This window comes from Oncorhynchus clarkii, chromosome 5 (assembly GCF_045791955.1).
Source record: "Oncorhynchus clarkii lewisi isolate Uvic-CL-2024 chromosome 5, UVic_Ocla_1.0, whole genome shotgun sequence".
NCBI classification, from domain to species: Eukaryota; Metazoa; Chordata; class Actinopteri; order Salmoniformes; family Salmonidae; genus Oncorhynchus; species Oncorhynchus clarkii.
In genome coordinates this window covers 77593366-77613236 of record NC_092151.1, presented here as the reverse complement: position 1 = coordinate 77613236, position 19871 = coordinate 77593366, and the positions used below count along the sequence as shown (strand labels likewise).

The 19871-nt window shown below is 57.0% G+C and overlaps 1 protein-coding gene across 4 annotated transcripts in view; it reads right to left on the bottom strand.

Moving 5' to 3' along the window:
* The window catches only part of LOC139409406 (protein tyrosine phosphatase receptor type Fa), a 424559-nt gene that overhangs the window by 84736 nt on the left and 319952 nt on the right, over positions 1 to 19871 (bottom strand). For all 4 annotated transcript variants that reach the window (XM_071154522.1, XM_071154523.1, XM_071154524.1 and 1 more), the window contains one exon: positions 19500 to 19756. In XM_071154522.1, the coding sequence (XP_071010623.1) occupies positions 19500 to 19756 (257 nt within the window). The remainder of the gene's footprint in view (positions 1 to 19499; positions 19757 to 19871) is intronic.

Sequence of the window (19871 nt, the reverse complement as noted above, 5' to 3'; positions counted from 1 at the left end):
GGTGATAGACACAACAGACCTGACAGGGGCGGTGGTGGGGACGACTCTGGGTAGGATGATGGTGATAGACACAACAGACCTGATAGGGGCGGTGGTGGGGACTCTGGGTAGGATGATGGTGATAGACACAACAGACCTGATAGGGGCGGTGGTGGGGACTCTGGGTAGGGTGATGGTGATAGACACAACAGACCTGATAGGGGCGGTGGTGGGGACTCTGGGTAGGGTGATGGTGATAGACACAACAGACCTGATAGGGGCGGTGGTGGGGACTCTGGGTAGGGTGATGGTGATAGACACAAAAGACCTGATAGGGGCGGTGGTGGGGACTCTGGGTAGGGTGATGGTGATAGACACAACAGACCTGATAGGGGCGGTGGTGGGGACTCTGGGTAGGGTGATGGTGATAGACACAACAGACCTGATAGGGGCGGTGGTGGGGACTCTGGGTAGGGTGATGGTGATAGACACAACAGACCTGATAGGGGCGGTGGTGGGGACTCTGGGTAGGGTGATGGTGATAGACACAACAGACCTGATAGGGGCGGTGGTGGGGACTCTGGGTAGGGTGATGGTGATAGACACAACAGACCTGATAGGGGCGGTGGTGGGGACTCTGGGTAGGATGATGGTGATAGACACAACAGACCTGATAGGGGCGGTGGTGGGGACTCTAGGTAGGGTGATGGTGAAAGACACAACAGACCTGACAGGGGCGGTGGTGGGGACTCTGGGTAGGGTGATGGTGATAGACACAACAGACCTGACAGGGGCGGTGGTGGGGACTCTGGGTAGGATGATGGTGATAGACACAACAGACCTGAGAGGGGCGGTGGTGGGGACTCTGGGTAGGATGATGTTGATAGACACAACAGACCTGATATGGGCGGTGGTGGGGACTCTGGGTAGGGTGATGGTGATAGACACAACAGACTTGACAGGGGAGGTGGTGGGGACTCTGGGTAGGGTGATGGTGATAGACACAACAGACCTGATAGGGGCGGTGGTGGGGACTCTGGGTAGGGTGATGGTGATAGACACAACAGACCTGACAGGGGCGGTGGTGGGGACTCTGGGTAGGGTGATGGTGATAGACACAACAGACCTGACAGGGGCGGTGGTGGGGACTCTGGGTAGGGTGATGGTGATAGACACAACAGACCTGACAGGGGCGGTGGTGGGGACTCTGGGTAGGGTGATGGTGATAGACACAACAGACCTGATAGGGGCGGTGGTGGGGACTCTGGGTAGGGTGATGGTGATAGGCACAACAGACCTGATAGGGGCGGTGGTGGGGACTCTGGGTAGGATGATGGTGATAGACACAACAGACCTGACAGGGGCAGTGGTGGGGACTCTGGGTAGGGTGATGGTGATAGACACAACAGACCTGACAGGGGCGGTGGTGGGGACTCTGGGTAGGGTGATGGTGATAGACACAACAGACCTGACATGGGCGGTGGTGGGGACTCTGGGTAGGGTGATGGTGATAGACACAACAGACCTGATAGGGGCGGTGGTGGGGACTCTGGGTAGGGTGATGGTGATAGACACAACAGACCTGATAGGGGCGGTGGTGGGGACTCTGGGTAGGGTGATGGTGATAGACACAACAGACCTGATAGGGGCGGTGGTGGGGACTCTGGGTAGGGTGATGGTGATAGACACAACAGACCTGATAGGGGCGGTGGTGGGGACTCTGGGTAGGGTGATGGTGATAGACACAAAAGACCTGACAGGGGCGGTGGTGGGGACTCTGGGTAGGGTGATGGTGATAGACACAACAGACCTGATAGGGGCGGTGGTGGGGACTCTGGGTAGGGTGATGGTGATAGACACAACAGACCTGATAGGGGCGGTGGTGGGGACTCTGGGTAGGGTGATGGTGAAAGACACAACAGACCTGACAGGGGCGGTGGTGGGGACTCTGGGTAGGGTGATGGTGATAGACACAACAGACCTGATAGGGGCGGTGGTGGGGACTCTGGGTAGGATGATGTTGATAGACACAACAGACCTGATAGGGGCGGTGGTGGGGACTCTGGGTAGGATGATGGTGATAGACACAACAGACCTGATAGGGGCGGTGGTGGGGACTCTGGGTAGGGTGATGGTGATAGACACAACAGACCTGATAGGGGCGGTGGTGGGGACTCTGGGTAGGATGATGGTGATAGACACAACAGACCCGATAGGGGCGGTGGTGGGGACTCTAGGTAGGATGATGGTGATAGACACAACAGACCTGATATGGGCGGTGGTGGGGACTCTGGGTAGGGTGATGGTGATAGACACAACAGACCTGATAGGGGCGGTGGTGGGGACTCTAGGTAGGATGATGGTGATAGACACAACAGACCTGATAGGGGCGGTGGTGGGGACTCTAGGTAGGGTGATGGTGAAAGACACAACAGACCTGACAGGGGCGGTGGTGGGGACTCTGGGTAGGGTGATGGTGATAGACACAACAGACCTGACAGGGGCGGTGGTGGGGACTCTGGGTAGGATGATGGTGATAGACACAACAGACCTGATAGGGGCGGTGGTGGGGACTCTGGGTAGGATGATGGTGATAGACAACACAGACCTGATAGGGGCGGTGGTGGGGACTCTGGGTAGGATGATGGTGATAGACACAACAGACCTGATAGGGGCGGTGGTGGGGACTCTAGGTAGGATGATGGTGATAGACACAACAGACCTGATATGGGCGGTGGTGGGGACTCTGGGTAGGGTGATGGTGATAGACACAACAGACCTGATAGGGGCGGTGGTGGGGACTCTAGGTAGGATGATGGTGATAGACACAACAGACCTGATAGGGGCGGTGGTGGGGACTCTAGGTAGGATGATGGTGATAGACACAACAGACCTGATATGGGCGGTGGTGGGGACTCTGGGTAGGGTGATGGTGATAGACACAACAGACCTGATAGGGGCGGTGGTGGGGACTCTAGGTAGGATGATGGTGATAGACACAACAGACCTGATAGGGGCGGTGGTGGGGACTCTAGGTAGGGTGATGGTGAAAGACACAACAGACCTGACAGGGGCGGTGGTGGGGACTCTGGGTAGGGTGATGGTGATAGACACAACAGACCTGACAGGGGCGGTGGTGGGGACTCTGGGTAGGATGATGGTGATAGACACAACAGACCTGATAGGGGCGGTGGTGGGGACTCTGGGTAGGATGATGGTGATAGACACAACAGACCTGATAGGGGCGGTGGTGGGGACTCTGGGTAGGATGATGGTGATAGACACAACAGACCTGATAGGGGCGGTGGTGGGGACTCTAGGTAGGATGATGGTGATAGACACAACAGACCTGATATGGGCGGTGGTGGGGACTCTGGGTAGGGTGATGGTGATAGACACAACAGACCTGATAGGGGCGGTGGTGGGGACTCTAGGTAGGATGATGGTGATAGACACAACAGACCTGATAGGGGCGGTGGTGGGGACTCTAGGTAGGGTGATGGTGAAAGACACAACAGACCTGACAGTTGTGGTGGTGGGGACTCTGGGTAGGGTGATGGTGATAGACACAACAGACCTGACAGGGGCGGTGGTGGGGACTCTGGGTAGGATGATGGTGATAGACACAACAGACCTGATAGGGGCGGTGGTGGGGACTCTGGGTAGGATGATGGTGATAGACACAACAGACCTGATAGGGGCGGTGGTGGGGACTCTGGGTAGGGTGATGGTGATAGACACAACAGACCTGATAGGGGCGGTGGTGGGGACTCTGGGTAGGGTGATGGTGATAGACACAACAGACCTGACAGGGGCGGTGGTGGGGACTCTGGGTAGGGTGATGGTGATAGACACAACAGACCTGACAGGGGCGGTGGTGGGGACTCTGGGTAGGGTGATGGTGATAGACACAACAGACCTGATAGGGGCGGTGGTGGGGACTCTAGGTAGGATGATGGTGATAGACACAACAGACCTGATATGGGCGGTGGTGGGGACTCTGTGTAGGGTGATGGTGATAGACACAACAGACCTGATAGGGGCGGTGGTGGGGACTCTAGGTAGGATGATGGTGATAGACACAACAGACCTGATAGGGGCGGTGGTGGGGACTCTAGGTAGGGTGATGGTGAAAGACACAACAGACCTGACAGGGGCGGTGGTGGGGACTCTGGGTAGGGTGATGGTGATAGACACAACAGACCTGACAGGGGCGGTGGTGGGGACTCTGGGTAGGATGATGGTGATAGACACAACAGACCTGATAGGGGCGGTGGTGGGGACTCTGGGTAGGATGATGGTGATAGACACAACAGACCTGATAGGGGCGGTGGTGGGGACTCTGGGTAGGATGATGGTGATAGACACAACAGACCTGATAGGGGCGGTGGTGGGGACTCTAGGTAGGATGATGGTGATAGACACAACAGACCTGATATGGGCGGTGGTGGGGACTCTGGGTAGGGTGATGGTGATAGACACAACAGACCTGATAGGGGCGGTGGTGGGGACTCTCGGTAGGATGATGGTGATAGACACAACAGACCTGATAGGGGCGGTGGTGGGGACTCTAGGTAGGGTGATGGTGAAAGACACAACAGACCTGACAGGGGCGGTGGTGGGGACTCTGGGTAGGATGATGGTGATAGACACAACAGACCTGATAGGGGCGGTGGTGGGGACTCTGGGTAGGATGATGGTGATAGACACAACAGACCTGATAGGGGCGGTGGTGGGGACTCTGGGTAGGGTGATGGTGATAGACACAACAGACCTGATAGGGGCGGTGGTGGGGACTCTGGGTAAGGTGATGGTGATAGACACAACAGACCTGATAGGGGTGGTGGTGGGGACTCTGGGTAGGGTGATGGTGATAGACACAACAGACCTGATAGGGGCGGTGGTGGGGACTCTGGGTAGGATGATGGTGATAGACACAACAGACCTGATAGGGGCGGTGGTGGGGACTCTGGGTAGGATGATGGTGATAGACACAACAGACCTGACAGGGGCGGTGGTGGGGACTCTGGGTAGGATGATGGTGATAGACACAACAGACCAGATAGGGGCGGTGGTGGGGACTCTGGGTAGGATGATGGTGATAGACACAACAGACCTGATAGGGGCGGTGGTGGGGACTCTGGGTAGGGTGATGGTGATAGACACAACAGACCTGATAGGGGCGGTGGTGGGGACTCTGGGTAAGGTGATGGTGATAGACACAACAGACCTGATAGGGGTGGTGGTGGGGACTCTGGGTAGGGTGATGGTGATAGACACAACAGACCTGATAGGGGCGGTGGTGGGGACTCTGGGTAGGATGATGGTGATAGACACAACAGACCTGATAGGGGCGGTGGTGGGGACTCTGGGTAGGATGATGGTGATAGACACAACAGACCTGATAGGGGCGGTGATGGGGACTCTGGGTAGGGTGATGGTGATAGACACAACAGACCTGATAGCGGCGGTGGTGGGGACTCTGGGTAGGGTGATGGTGATAGACACAACAGACCTGACAGGGGTGGTGGTGGGGACTCTGGGTAGGGTGATGGTGATAGACACAACAGACCTGACAGGGGCGGTGGTGGGGACTCTGGGTAGGGTGATGGTGATAGACACAAAAGACCTGACAGGGGCGGTGGTGGGGACTCTGGGTAGGGTGATGGTGATAGACACAACAGACCTGATAGGGGCGGTGGTGGGGACTCTGGGTAGGGTGATGGTGATAGACACAACAGACCTGATAGGGGCGGTGGTGGGGACTCTGGGTAGGGTGATGGTGAAAGACACAACAGACCTGACAGGGGCGGTGGTGGGGACTATGGGTAGGGTGATGGTGATAGACACAACAGACCTGATAGGGGCGGTGGTGGGGACTCTGGGTAGGATGATGTTGATAGACACAACAGACCTGATAGGGGCGGTGGTGGGGACTCTGGGTAGGGTGATGGTGATAGACACAACAGACCTGATAGGGGCGGTGGTGGGGACTCTGGGTAGGGTGATGGTGATAGACACAACAGACCTGATAGGGGCGGTGGTGGGGACTCTGGGTAGGATGATGGTGATAGACACAACAGACCTGATAGGGGCGGTGGTGGGGACTCTAGGTAGGATGATGGTGATAGACACAACAGACCTGATATGGGCGGTGGTGGGGACTCTGGGTAGGGTGATGGTGATAGACACATCAGACCTGATAGGGGCGGTGGTGGGGACTCTAGGTAGGATGATGGTGATAGACACAACAGACCTGATAGGGGCGGTGGTGGGGACTCTAGGTAGGGTGATGGTGAAAGACACAACAGACCTGACAGGGGCGGTGGTGGGGACTCTGGGTAGGGTGATGGTGATAGACACAACAGACCTGACAGGGGCGGTGGTGGGGACTCTGGGTAGGATGATGGTGATAGACACAACAGACCTGATAGGGGCGGTGGTGGGGACTCTGGGTAGGATGATGGTGATAGACACAACAGACCTGATAGGGGCGGTGGTGGGGACTCTGGGTAGGATGATGGTGATAGACACAACAGACCTGATAGGGGCGGTGGTGGGGACTCTAGGTAGGATGATGGTGATAGACACAACAGACCTGATATGGGCGGTGGTGGGGACTCTGGGTAGGGTGATGGTGATAGACACAACAGACCTGATAGGGGCGGTGGTGGGGACTCTAGGTAGGATGATGGTGATAGACACAACAGACCTGATAGGGGCGGTGGTGGGGACTCTAGGTAGGGTGATGGTGAAAGACACAACAGACCTGATAGGGGCGGTGGTGGGGACTCTGGGTAGGGTGATGGTGATAGACACAACAGACCTGATAGGGGCGGTGGTGGGGACTCTGGGTAGGATGATGGTGATAGACACAACAGACCTGATAGGGGCGGTGGTGGGGACTCTAGGTAGGATGATGGTGATAGACACAACAGACCTGATATGGGCGGTGGTGGGGACTCTGGGTAGGGTGATGGTGATAGACACAACAGACCTGATAGGGGCGGTGGTGGGGACTCTAGGTAGGATGATGGTGATAGACACAACAGACCTGATAGGGGCGGTGGTGGGGACTCTAGGTAGGGTGATGGTGAAAGACACAACAGACCTGACAGGGGCGGTGGTGGGGACTCTGGGTAGGGTGATGGTGATAGACACAACAGACCTGACAGGGGCGGTGGTGGGGACTCTGGGTAGGATGATGGTGATAGACACAACAGACCTGATAGGGGCGGTGGTGGGGACTCTGGGTAGGATGATGGTGATAGACACAACAGACCTGATAGGGGCGGTGGTGGGGACTCTGGGTAGGGTGATGGTGATAGACACAACAGACCTGATAGGGGCGGTGGTGGGGACTCTGGGTAAGGTGATGGTGATAGACACAACAGACCTGATAGGGGTGGTGGTGGGGACTCTGGGTAGGGTGATGGTGATAGACACAACAGACCTGATAGGGGCGGTGGTGGGGACTCTGGGTAGGATGATGGTGATAGACACAACAGACCTGATAGGGGCGGTGGTGGGGACTCTGGGTAGGATGATGGTGATAGACACAACAGACCTGACAGGGGCGGTGGTGGGGACTCTGGGTAGGATGATGGTGATAGACACAACAGACCAGATAGGGGCGGTGGTGGGGACTCTGGGTAGGATGATGGTGATAGACACAACAGACCTGATAGGGGCGGTGGTGGGGACTCTGGGTAGGGTGATGGTGATAGACACAACAGACCTGATAGGGGCGGTGGTGGGGACTCTGGGTAAGGTGATGGTGATAGACACAACAGACCTGATAGGGGTGGTGGTGGGGACTCTGGGTAGGGTGATGGTGATAGACACAACAGACCTGATAGGGGCGGTGGTGGGGACTCTGGGTAGGATGATGGTGATAGACACAACAGACCTGATAGGGGCGGTGGTGGGGACTCTGGGTAGGATGATGGTGATAGACACAACAGACCTGATAGGGGCGGTGATGGGGACTATGGGTAGGGTGATGGTGATAGACACAACAGACCTGATAGGGGCGGTGGTGGGGACTCTGGGTAGGATGATGTTGATAGACACAACAGACCTGATAGGGGCGGTGGTGGGGACTCTGGGTAGGGTGATGGTGATAGACACAACAGACCTGATAGGGGCGGTGGTGGGGACTCTGGGTAGGGTGATGGTGATAGACACAACAGACCTGATAGGGGCGGTGGTGGGGACTCTGGGTAGGATGATGGTGATAGACACAACAGACCTGATAGGGGCGGTGGTGGGGACTCTAGGTAGGATGATGGTGATAGACACAACAGACCTGATATGGGCGGTGGTGGGGACTCTGGGTAGGGTGATGGTGATAGACACAACAGACCTGATAGGGGCGGTGGTGGGGACTCTAGGTAGGATGATGGTGATAGACACAACAGACCTGATAGGGGCGGTGGTGGGGACTCTAGGTAGGGTGATGGTGAAAGACACAACAGACCTGACAGGGGCGGTGGTGGGGACTCTGGGTAGGGTGATGGTGATAGACACAACAGACCTGACAGGGGCGGTGGTGGGGACTCTGGGTAGGATGATGGTGATAGACACAACAGACCTGATAGGGGCGGTGGTGGGGACTCTGGGTAGGATGATGGTGATAGACAACACAGACCTGATAGGGGCGGTGGTGGGGACTCTGGGTAGGATGATGGTGATAGACACAACAGACCTGATAGGGGCGGTGGTGGGGACTCTAGGTAGGATGATGGTGATAGACACAACAGACCTGATATGGGCGGTGGTGGGGACTCTGGGTAGGGTGATGGTGATAGACACAACACACCTGATAGGGGCGGTGGTGGGGACTCTAGGTAGGATGATGGTGATAGACACAACAGACCTGATAGGGGCGGTGGTGGGGACTCTAGGTAGGGTGATGGTGAAAGACACAACAGACCTGACAGGGGCGGTGGTGGGGACTCTGGGTAGGGTGATGGTGATAGACACAACAGACCTGACAGGGGCGGTGGTGGGGACTCTGGGTAGGATGATGGTGATAGACACAACAGACCTGATAGGGGCGGTGGTGGGGACTCTAGGTAGGATGATGGTGATAGACACAACAGACCTGATATGGGCGGTGGTGGGGACTCTGGGTAGGATGATGGTGATAGACACAACAGACCTGATAGGGGCGGTGGTGGGGACTCTAGGTAGGATGATGGTGATAGACACAACAGACCTGATATGGGCGGTGGTGGGGACTCTGGGTAGGGTGATGGTGATAGACACAACAGACCTGATAGGGGCGGTGGTGGGGACTCTAGGTAGGATGATGGTGATAGACACAACAGACCTGATAGGGGCGGTGGTGGGGACTCTAGGTAGGGTGATGGTGAAAGACACAACAGACCTGACAGTTGTGGTGGTGGGGACTCTGGGTAGGGTGATGGTGATAGACACAACAGACCTGACAGGGGCGGTGGTGGGGACTCTGGGTAGGATGATGGTGATAGACACAACAGACCTGATAGGGGCGGTGGTGGGGACTCTGGGTAGGATGATGGTGATAGACACAACAGACCTGATAGGGGCGGTGGTGGGGACTCTGGGTAGGGTGATGGTGATAGACACAACAGACCTGATAGGGGCGGTGGTGGGGACTCTGGGTAGGGTGATGGTGATAGACACAACAGACCTGACAGGGGCGGTGGTGGGGACTCTGGGTAGGGTGATGGTGATAGACACAACAGACCTGACAGGGGCGGTGGTGGGGACTCTGGGTAGGGTGATGGTGATAGACACAACAGACCTGATAGGGGCGGTGGTGGGGACTCTAGGTAGGATGATGGTGATAGACACAACAGACCTGATATGGGCGGTGGTGGGGACTCTGTGTAGGGTGATGGTGATAGACACAACAGACCTGATAGGGGCGGTGGTGGGGACTCTAGGTAGGATGATGGTGATAGACACAACAGACCTGATAGGGGCGGTGGTGGGGACTCTAGGTAGGGTGATGGTGAAAGACACAACAGACCTGACAGGGGCGGTGGTGGGGACTCTGGGTAGGGTGATGGTGATAGACACAACAGACCTGACAGGGGCGGTGGTGGGGACTCTGGGTAGGATGATGGTGATAGACACAACAGACCTGATAGGGGCGGTGGTGGGGACTCTGGGTAGGATGATGGTGATAGACACAACAGACCTGATAGGGGCGGTGGTGGGGACTCTGTGTAGGATGATGGTGATAGACACAACAGACCTGATAGGGGCGGTGGTGGGGACTCTAGGTAGGATGATGGTGATAGACACAACAGACCTGATATGGGCGGTGGTGGGGACTCTGGGTAGGGTGATGGTGATAGACACAACAGACCTGATAGGGGCGGTGGTGGGGACTCTAGGTAGGATGATGGTGATAGACACAACAGACCTGATAGGGGCGGTGGTGGGGACTCTAGGTAGGGTGATGGTGAAAGACACAACAGACCTGACAGGGGCGGTGGTGGGGACTCTGGGTAGGATGATGGTGATAGACACAACAGACCTGATAGGGGCGGTGGTGGGGACTCTGGGTAGGATGATGGTGATAGACACAACAGACCTGATAGGGGCGGTGGTGGGGACTCTGGGTAGGATGATGGTGATAGACACAACAGACCTGATAGGGGCGGTGGTGGGGACTCTGGGTAGGGTGATGGTGATAGACACAACAGACCTGATAGGGGCGGTGGTGGGGACTCTGGGTAAGGTGATGGTGATAGACACAACAGACCTGATAGGGGTGGTGGTGGGGACTCTGGGTAGGGTGATGGTGATAGACACAACAGACCTGATAGGGGCGGTGGTGGGGACTCTGGGTAGGATGATGGTGATAGACACAACAGACCTGACAGGGGCGGTGGTGGGGACTCTGGGTAGGATGATGGTGATAGACACAACAGACCTGACAGGGGCGGTGGTGGGGACTCTGGGTAGGATGATGGTGATAGACACAACAGACCAGATAGGGGCGGTGGTGGGGACTCTGGGTAGGATGATGGTGATAGACACAACAGACCTGATAGGGGCGGTGGTGGGGACTCTGGGTAGGGTGATGGTGATAGACACAACAGACCTGATAGGGGCGGTGGTGGGGACTCTGGGTAAGGTGATGGTGATAGACACAACAGACCTGATAGGGGTGGTGGTGGGGACTCTGGGTAGGGTGATGGTGATAGACACAACAGACCTGATAGGGGCGGTGGTGGGGACTCTGGGTAGGATGATGGTGATAGACACAACAGACCTGATAGGGGCGGTGGTGGGGACTCTGGGTAGGGTGATGGTGATAGACACAACAGACCTGATAGGGGCGGTGGTGGGGACTCTGGGTAGGGTGATGGTGATAGACACAACAGACCTGATAGGGGCGGTGGTGGGGACTCTGGGTAGGGTGATGGTGATAGACACAACAGACCTGACAGGGGTGGTGGTGGGGACTCTGGGTAGGGTGATGGTGATAGACACAACAGACCTGACAGGGGCGGTGGTGGGGACTCTGGGTAGGGTGATGGTGATAGACACAACAGACCTGATAGGGGTGGTGGTGGGGACTCTGGGTAGGGTGATGGTGATAGACACAACAGACCTGATAGGGGCGGTGGTGGGGACTCTGGGTAGGGTGATGGTGATAGACACAACAGACCTGACAGGGGCGGTGGTGGGGACTCTGGGTAGGGTGATGGTGATAGACACAACAGACCTGATAGGGGCGGTGGTGGGGACTCTGGGTAGGGTGATGGTGATAGACACAACAGACCTGACAGGGGCGGTGGTGGGGACTCTGGGTAGGGTGATGGTGATAGACACAACAGACCTTACAGGGGCGGTGGTGGGGACTCTGGGTAGGGTGATGGTGATAGACACAACAGACCTGATAGGGGTGGTGGTGGGGACTCTGGGTAGGGTGATGGTGATAGACACAACAGACCTGATAGGGGCGGTGGTGGGGACTCTGGGTAGGGTGATGGTGATAGACACAACAGACCTGACAGGGGCGGTAGGGTGATGTGATAGACACAACAGACCTGATAGGGGCGGTGGTGGGGACTCTGGGTAGGGTGATGATGATAGACACAACAGACCTGATAGGGGCGGTGGTGGGGACTCTGGGTAGGGTGATGGTGATAGACACAACAGACCTGACAGGGGCGGTGGTGGGGACTCTGGGTAGGGTGATGGTGATAGACACAACAGACCTGACAGGGGCGGTGGTGGGGACTCTAGGTAGGGTGATGGTGAAAGACACAACAGACCTGACAGGGGCGGTGGTGGGGACTCTGGGTAGGGTGATGGTGATAGACACAACAGACCTGACAGGGGCGGTGGTGGGGACTCTGGGTAGGATGATGGTGATAGACACAACAGACCTGATAGGGGCGGTGGTGGGGACTCTGGGTAGGATGATGGTGATAGACACAACAGACCTGATAGGGGCGGTGGTGGGGACTCTGGGTAGGGTGATGGTGATAGACACAACAGACCTGATAGGGGCGGTGGTGGGGACTCTGGGTAGGGTGATGGTGATAGACACAACAGACCTGATAGGGGCGGTGGTGGGGACTCTGGGTAGGGTGATGGTGATAGACACAACAGACCTGATAGGGGCGGTGGTGGGGACTCTGGGTAGGGTGATGGTGATAGACACAACAGACCTGATAGGGGCGGTGGTGGGGACTCTGGGTAGGGTGATGGTGATAGACACAACAGACCTGATAGGGGCGGTGGTGGGGACTCTGGGTAGGGTGATGGTGATAGACACAACAGACCTGATAGGGGCGGTGGTGGGGACTCTGGGTAGGGTGATGGTGATAGACACAACAGACCTGATAGGGGCGGTGGTGGGGACTCTAGGTAGGGTGATGGTGAAAGACACAACAGACCTGACAGGGGCGGTGGTGGGGACTCTGGGTAGGGTGATGGTGATAGACACAACAGACCTGACAGGGGCGGTGGTGGGGACTCTGGGTAGGATGATGGTGATAGACACAACAGACCTGATAGGGGCGGTGGTGGGGACTCTGGGTAGGGTGATGGTGATAGACACAACAGACCTGATAGGGGCGGTGGTGGGGACTCTGGGTAGGGTGATGGTGATAGACACAACAGACCTGACAGGGGCGGTGGTGGGGACTCTGGGTAGGGTGATGGTGATAGACACAACAGACCTGACAGGGGCGGTGGTGGGGACTCTGGGTAGGGTGATGGTGATAGACACAACAGACCTGATAGGGGTGGTGGTGGGGACTCTGGGTAGGGTGATGGTGATAGACACAACAGACCTGATAGGGGCGGTGGTGGGGACTCTGGGTAGGGTGATGGTGATAGACACAACAGACCTGACAGGGGCGGTGGTGGGGACTCTGGGTAGGGTGATGGTGATAGACACAACAGACCTGACAGGGGCGGTGGTGGGGACTCTGGGTAGGGTGATGATGATAGACACAACAGACCTGATAGGGGCGGTGGTGGGGACTCTGGGTAGGGTGATGGTGATAGACACAACAGACCTGATAGGGGCGGTGGTGGGGACTCTGGGTAGGGTGATGGTGATAGACACAACAGACCTGATAGGGGCGGTGGTGGGGACTTTGGGTAGGGTGATGGTGATAGACACAACAGACCTGATAGGGGCGGTGGTGGGGACTCTGGGTAGGGTGATGGTGATAGACACAACAGACCTGATAGGGGCGGTGGTGGGGACTCTGGGTAGGGTGATGGTGATAGACACAACAGACCTGATAGGGGCGGTGGTGGGGACTCTGGGTAGGGTGATGGTGATAGACACAACAGACCTGATAGGGGCGGTGGTGGGGACTCTGGGTAGGATGATGGTGATAGACACAACAGACCTGATAGGGGCGGTGGTGGGGACTCTAGGTAGGATGATGGTGATAGACACAACAGACCTGATATGGGCGGTGGTGGGGACTCTGGGTAGGATGATGGTGATAGACACAACAGACCTGACAGGGGCGGTGGTGGGGACTCTGGGTAGGGTGATGATGATAGACACAACAGACCTGATAGGGGCGGTGGTGGGGACTCTGGGTAGGGTGACGGTGATAGACACAACAGACCTGACAGGGGCGGTGGTGGGGACTCTGGGTAGGGTGATGGTGATAGACACAACAGACCTGACAGGGGCGGTGGTGGGGACTCTAGGTAGGGTGATGGTGAAAGACACAACAGACCTGACAGGGGCGGTGGTGGGGACTCTGGGTAGGGTGATGGTGATAGACACAACAGACCTGACAGGGGCGGTGGTGGGGACTCTGGGTAGGATGATGGTGATAGACACAACAGACCTGATAGGGGCGGTGGTGGGGACTCTGGGTAGGATGATGGTGATAGACACAACAGACCTGACAGGGGCGGTGGTGGGGACTCTGGGTAGGGTGATGGTGATAGACACAACAGACCTGACAGGGGCGGTGGTGGGGACTCTAGGTAGGGTGATGGTGAAAGACACAACAGACCTGACAGGGGCGGTGGTGGGGACTCTGGGTAGGGTGATGGTGATAGACACAACAGACCTGACAGGGGCGGTGGTGGGGACTCTGGGTAGGATGATGGTGATAGACACAACAGACCTGATAGGGGCGGTGGTGGGGACTCTGGGTAGGATGATGGTGATAGACACAACAGACCTGATAGGGGCGGTGGTGGGGACTCTGGGTAGGGTGATGGTGATAGACACAACAGACCTGATAGGGGCGGTGGTGGGGACTCTGGGTAGGGTGATGGTGATTGACACAACAGACCTGATAGGGGCGGTGGTGGGGACTCTGGGTAGGGTGATGGCGATAGACACAACAGACCTGATAGGGGCGGTGGTGGGGACTCTGGGTAGGATGATGGTGATAGACACAACAGACCTGATAGGGGCGGTGGTGGGGACTCTAGGTAGGGTGATGGTGAAAGACACAACAGACCTGACAGGGGCGGTGGTGGAGACTCTGGGTAGGGTGATGGTGATAGACACAACAGACCTGACAGGGGCGGTGGTGGGGACTCTGGGTAGGGTGATGGTGATAGACACAACAGACCTGATAGGGGCGGTGGTGGGGACTCTGGGTAGGGTGATGGTGATAGACACAACAGACCTGATAGGGGCGGTGGTGGGGACTCTGGGTAGGGTGATGGTGATAGACACAACAGACCTGATAGGGGCGGTGGTGGGGACTCTGGGTAGGGTGATGGTGATAGACACAACAGACCTGATAGGGGCGGTGGTGGGGACTCTGGGTAGGGTGATGGTGATAGACACAACAGACCTGATAGGGGCGGTGGTGGGGACTCTGGGTAGGGTGATGGTGATAGACACAACAGACCTGATAGGGGCGGTGGTGGGGACTCTGGGTAGGATGATGGTGATAGACACAACAGACCTGATAGGGGCGGTGGTGGGGACTCTAGGTAGGGTGATGGTGAAAGACACAACAGACCTGACAGGGGCGGTGGTGGGGACTCTGGGTAGGGTGATGGTGATAGACACAACAGACCTGACAGGGGCGGTGGTGGGGACTCTGGGTAGGATGATGGTGATAGACACAACAGACCTGATAGGGGCGGTGGTGGGGACTCTGGGTAGGGTGATGGTGATAGACACAACAGACCTGATAGGGGCGGTGGTGGGGACTCTGGGTAGGGTGATGGTGATAGACACAACAGACCTGACAGGGGCGGTGGTGGGGACTCTGGGTAGGGTGATGGTGATAGACACAACAGACCTGACAGGGGCGGTGGTGGGGACTCTGGGTAGGGTGATGGTGATAGACACAACAGACCTGATAGGGGTGGTGGTGGGGACTCTGGGTAGGGTGATGGTGATAGACACAACAGACCTGATAGGGGCGGTGGTGGGGACTCTGGGTAGGGTGATGGTGATAGACACAACAGACCTGACAGGGGCGGTGGTGGGGACTCTGGGTAGGGTGATGGTGATAGACACAACAGACCTGACAGGGGCGGTGGTGGGGACTCTGGGTAGGGTGATGATGATAGACACAACAGACCTGATAGGGGCGGTGGTGGGGACTCTGGGTAGGGTGATGGTGATAGACACAACAGACCTGATAGGGGCGGTGGTGGGGACTCTGGGTAGGGTGATGGTGATAGACACAACAGACCTGATAGGGGCGGTGGTGGGGACTTTGGGTAGGGTGATGGTGATAGACACAACAGACCTGATAGGGGCGGTGGTGGGGACTCTGGGTAGGGTGATGGTGATAGACACAACAGACCTGATAGGGGCGGTGGTGGGGACTCTGGGTAGGGTGATGGTGATAGACACAACAGACCTGATAGGGGCGGTGGTGGGGACTCTGGGTAGGGTGATGGTGATAGACACAACAGACCTGATAGGGGCGGTGGTGGGGACTCTGGGTAGGATGATGGTGATAGACACAACAGACCTGATAGGGGCGGTGGTGGGGACTCTAGGTAGGATGATGGTGATAGACACAACAGACCTGATATGGGCGGTGGTGGGGACTCTGGGTAGGATGATGGTGATAGACACAACAGACCTGACAGGGGCGGTGGTGGGGACTCTGGGTAGGGTGATGATGATAGACACAACAGACCTGATAGGGGTGGTGGTGGGGACTCTGGGTAGGGTGACGGTGATAGACACAACAGACCTGACAGGGGCGGTGGTGGGGACTCTGGGTAGGGTGATGGTGATAGACACAACAGACCTGACAGGGGCGGTGGTGGGGACTCTAGGTAGGGTGATGGTGAAAGACACAACAGACCTGACAGGGGCGGTGGTGGGGACTCTGGGTAGGGTGATGGTGATAGACACAACAGACCTGACAGGGGCGGTGGTGGGGACTCTGGGTAGGATGATGGTGATAGACACAACAGACCTGATAGGGGCGGTGGTGGGGACTCTGGGTAGGATGATGGTGATAGACACAACAGACCTGACAGGGGCGGTGGTGGGGACTCTGGGTAGGGTGATGGTGATAGACACAACAGACCTGACAGGGGCGGTGGTGGGGACTCTAGGTAGGGTGATGGTGAAAGACACAACAGACCTGACAGGGGCGGTGGTGGGGACTCTGGGTAGGGTGATGGTGATAGACACAACAGACCTGACAGGGGCGGTGGTGGGGACTCTGGGTAGGATGATGGTGATAGACACAACAGACCTGATAGGGGCGGTGGTGGGGACTCTGGGTAGGATGATGGTGATAGACACAACAGACCTGATAGGGGCGGTGGTGGGGACTCTGGGTAGGGTGATGGTGATAGACACAACAGACCTGATAGGGGCGGTGGTGGGGACTCTGGGTAGGGTGATGGTGATAGACACAACAGACCTGATAGGGGCGGTGGTGGGGACTCTGGGTAGGGTGATGGCGATAGACACAACAGACCTGATAGGGGCGGTGGTGGGGACTCTGGGTAGGATGATGGTGATAGACACAACAGACCTGATAGGGGCGGTGGTGGGGACTCTAGGTAGGGTGATGGTGAAAGACACAACAGACCTGACAGGGGCGGTGGTGGAGACTCTGGGTAGGGTGATGGTGATAGACACAACAGACCTGACAGGGGCGGTGGTGGGGACTCTGGGTAGGGTGATGGTGATAGACACAACAGACCTGATAGGGGTGGTGGTGGGGACTCTGGGTAGGGTGATGGTGATAGACACAACAGACCTGATAGGGGCGGTGGTGGGGACTCTGGGTAGGGTGATGGTGATAGACACAACAGACCTGACAGGGGCGGTGGTGGGGACTCTGGGTAGGGTGATGGTGATAGACACAACAGACCTGACAGGGGCGGTGGTGGGGACTCTGGGTAGGGTGATGATGATAGACACAACAGACCTGATAGGGGCGGTGGTGGGGACTCTAGGTAGGGTGATGGTGAAAGACACAACAGACCTGACAGGGGCGGTGGTGGAGACTCTGGGTAGGGTGATGGTGATAGACACAACAGACCTGACAGGGGCGGTGGTGGGGACTCTGGGTAGGGTGATGGTGATAGACACAACAGACCTGATAGGGGTGGTGGTGGGGACTCTGGGTAGGGTGATGGTGATAGACACAACAGACCTGATAGGGGCGGTGGTGGGGACTCTGGGTAGGGTGATGGTGATAGACACAACAGACCTGACAGGGGCGGTGGTGGGGACTCTGGGTAGGGTGATGGTGAAAGACACAACAGACCTGACAGGGGCGGTGGTGGGGACTCTGGGTAGGGTGATGATGATAGACACAACAGACCTGATAGGGGCGGTGGTGGGGACTCTGGGTAGGGTGATGGTGATAGACACAACAGACCTGATAGGGGCGGTGGTGGGGACTCTGGGTAGGGTGATGGTGATAGACACAACAGACCTGATAGGGGCGGTGGTGGGGACTTTGGGTAGGGTGATGGTGATAGACACAACAGACCTGATAGGGGCGGTGGTGGGGACTCTGGGTAGGGTGATGGTGATAGACACAACAGACCTGATAGGGGCGGTGGTGGGGACTCTGGGTAGGGTGATGGTGATAGACACAACAGACCTGATAGGGGCGGTGGTGGGGACTCTGGGTAGGGTGATGGTGATAGACACAACAGACCTGATAGGGGCGGTGGTGGGGACTCTGGGTAGGATGATGGTGATAGACACAACAGACCTGATAGGGGCGGTGGTGGGGACTCTAGGTAGGATGATGGTGATAGACACAACAGACCTGATATGGGCGGTGGTGGGGACTCTGGGTAGGGTGATGGTGATAGACACAACAGACCTGATAGGGGCGGTGGTGGGGACTCTAGGTAGGATGATGGTGATAGACACAACAGACCTGATAGGGGCGGTGGTGGGGACTCTAGGTAGGGTGATGGTGAAAGACACAACAGACCTGACAGGGGCGGTGGTGGGGACTCTGGGTAGGGTGATGGTGATAGACACAACAGACCTGACAGGGGCGGTGGTGGGGACTCTGGGTAGGATGATGGTGATAGACACAACAGACCTGATAGGGGCGGTGGTGGGGACTCTGGGTAGGATGATGGTGATAGACACAACAGACCTGATAGGGGCGGTGGTGGGGACTCTGGGTAGGATGATGGTGATAGACACAACAGACCTGATAGGGGCGGTGGTGGGGACTCTAGGTAGGATGATGGTGATAGACACAACAGACCTGATATGGGCGGTGGTGGGGACTCTGGGTAGGGTGATGGTGATAGACACAACAGACCTGATAGGGGCGGTGGTGGGGACTCTAGGTAGGATGATGGTGATAGACACAACAGACCTGATAGGGGCGGTGGTGGGGACTCTAGGTAGGGTGATGGTGAAAGACACAACAGACCTGACAGGGGCGGTGGTGGGGACTCTGGGTAGGATGATGGTGATAGACACAACAGACCTGATAGGGGCGGTGGTGGGGACTCTGGGTAGGATGATGGTGATAGACACAACAGACCTGATAGGGGCGGTGGTGGGGACTCTGGGTAGGGTGATGGTGATAGACACAACAGACCTGACAGGGGCAGTGGTGGGGACTCTGGGTAGGGTGATGGTGAGCTTGCCCCCCTCCTCTGGGTGGTGTTGGTATTGGATGGGTTTGGTCTTGAGCAGGTCCGGGGCGGTCCTGATGGAGACCTGCTGCTGTAGACCCCCAGCACTGTTCCCTCTAGACATCAACACAAAGCTGTAGTCTGTGTCTGGCTGCAGCCTCGTGATCAGCTTCCTCTTCAGGTTCCCCTGCACCTCCACACTCTGCTGGTTATACAGGATCTAGATAGACACAGAAAGAAGTGTTACACACACACACCAGTGGAGGCTGGTGGGAGGACAGGCTCATTGTAATGGCTGGAATGGAATTAATGGAACGGTATCAAACACATCAAAC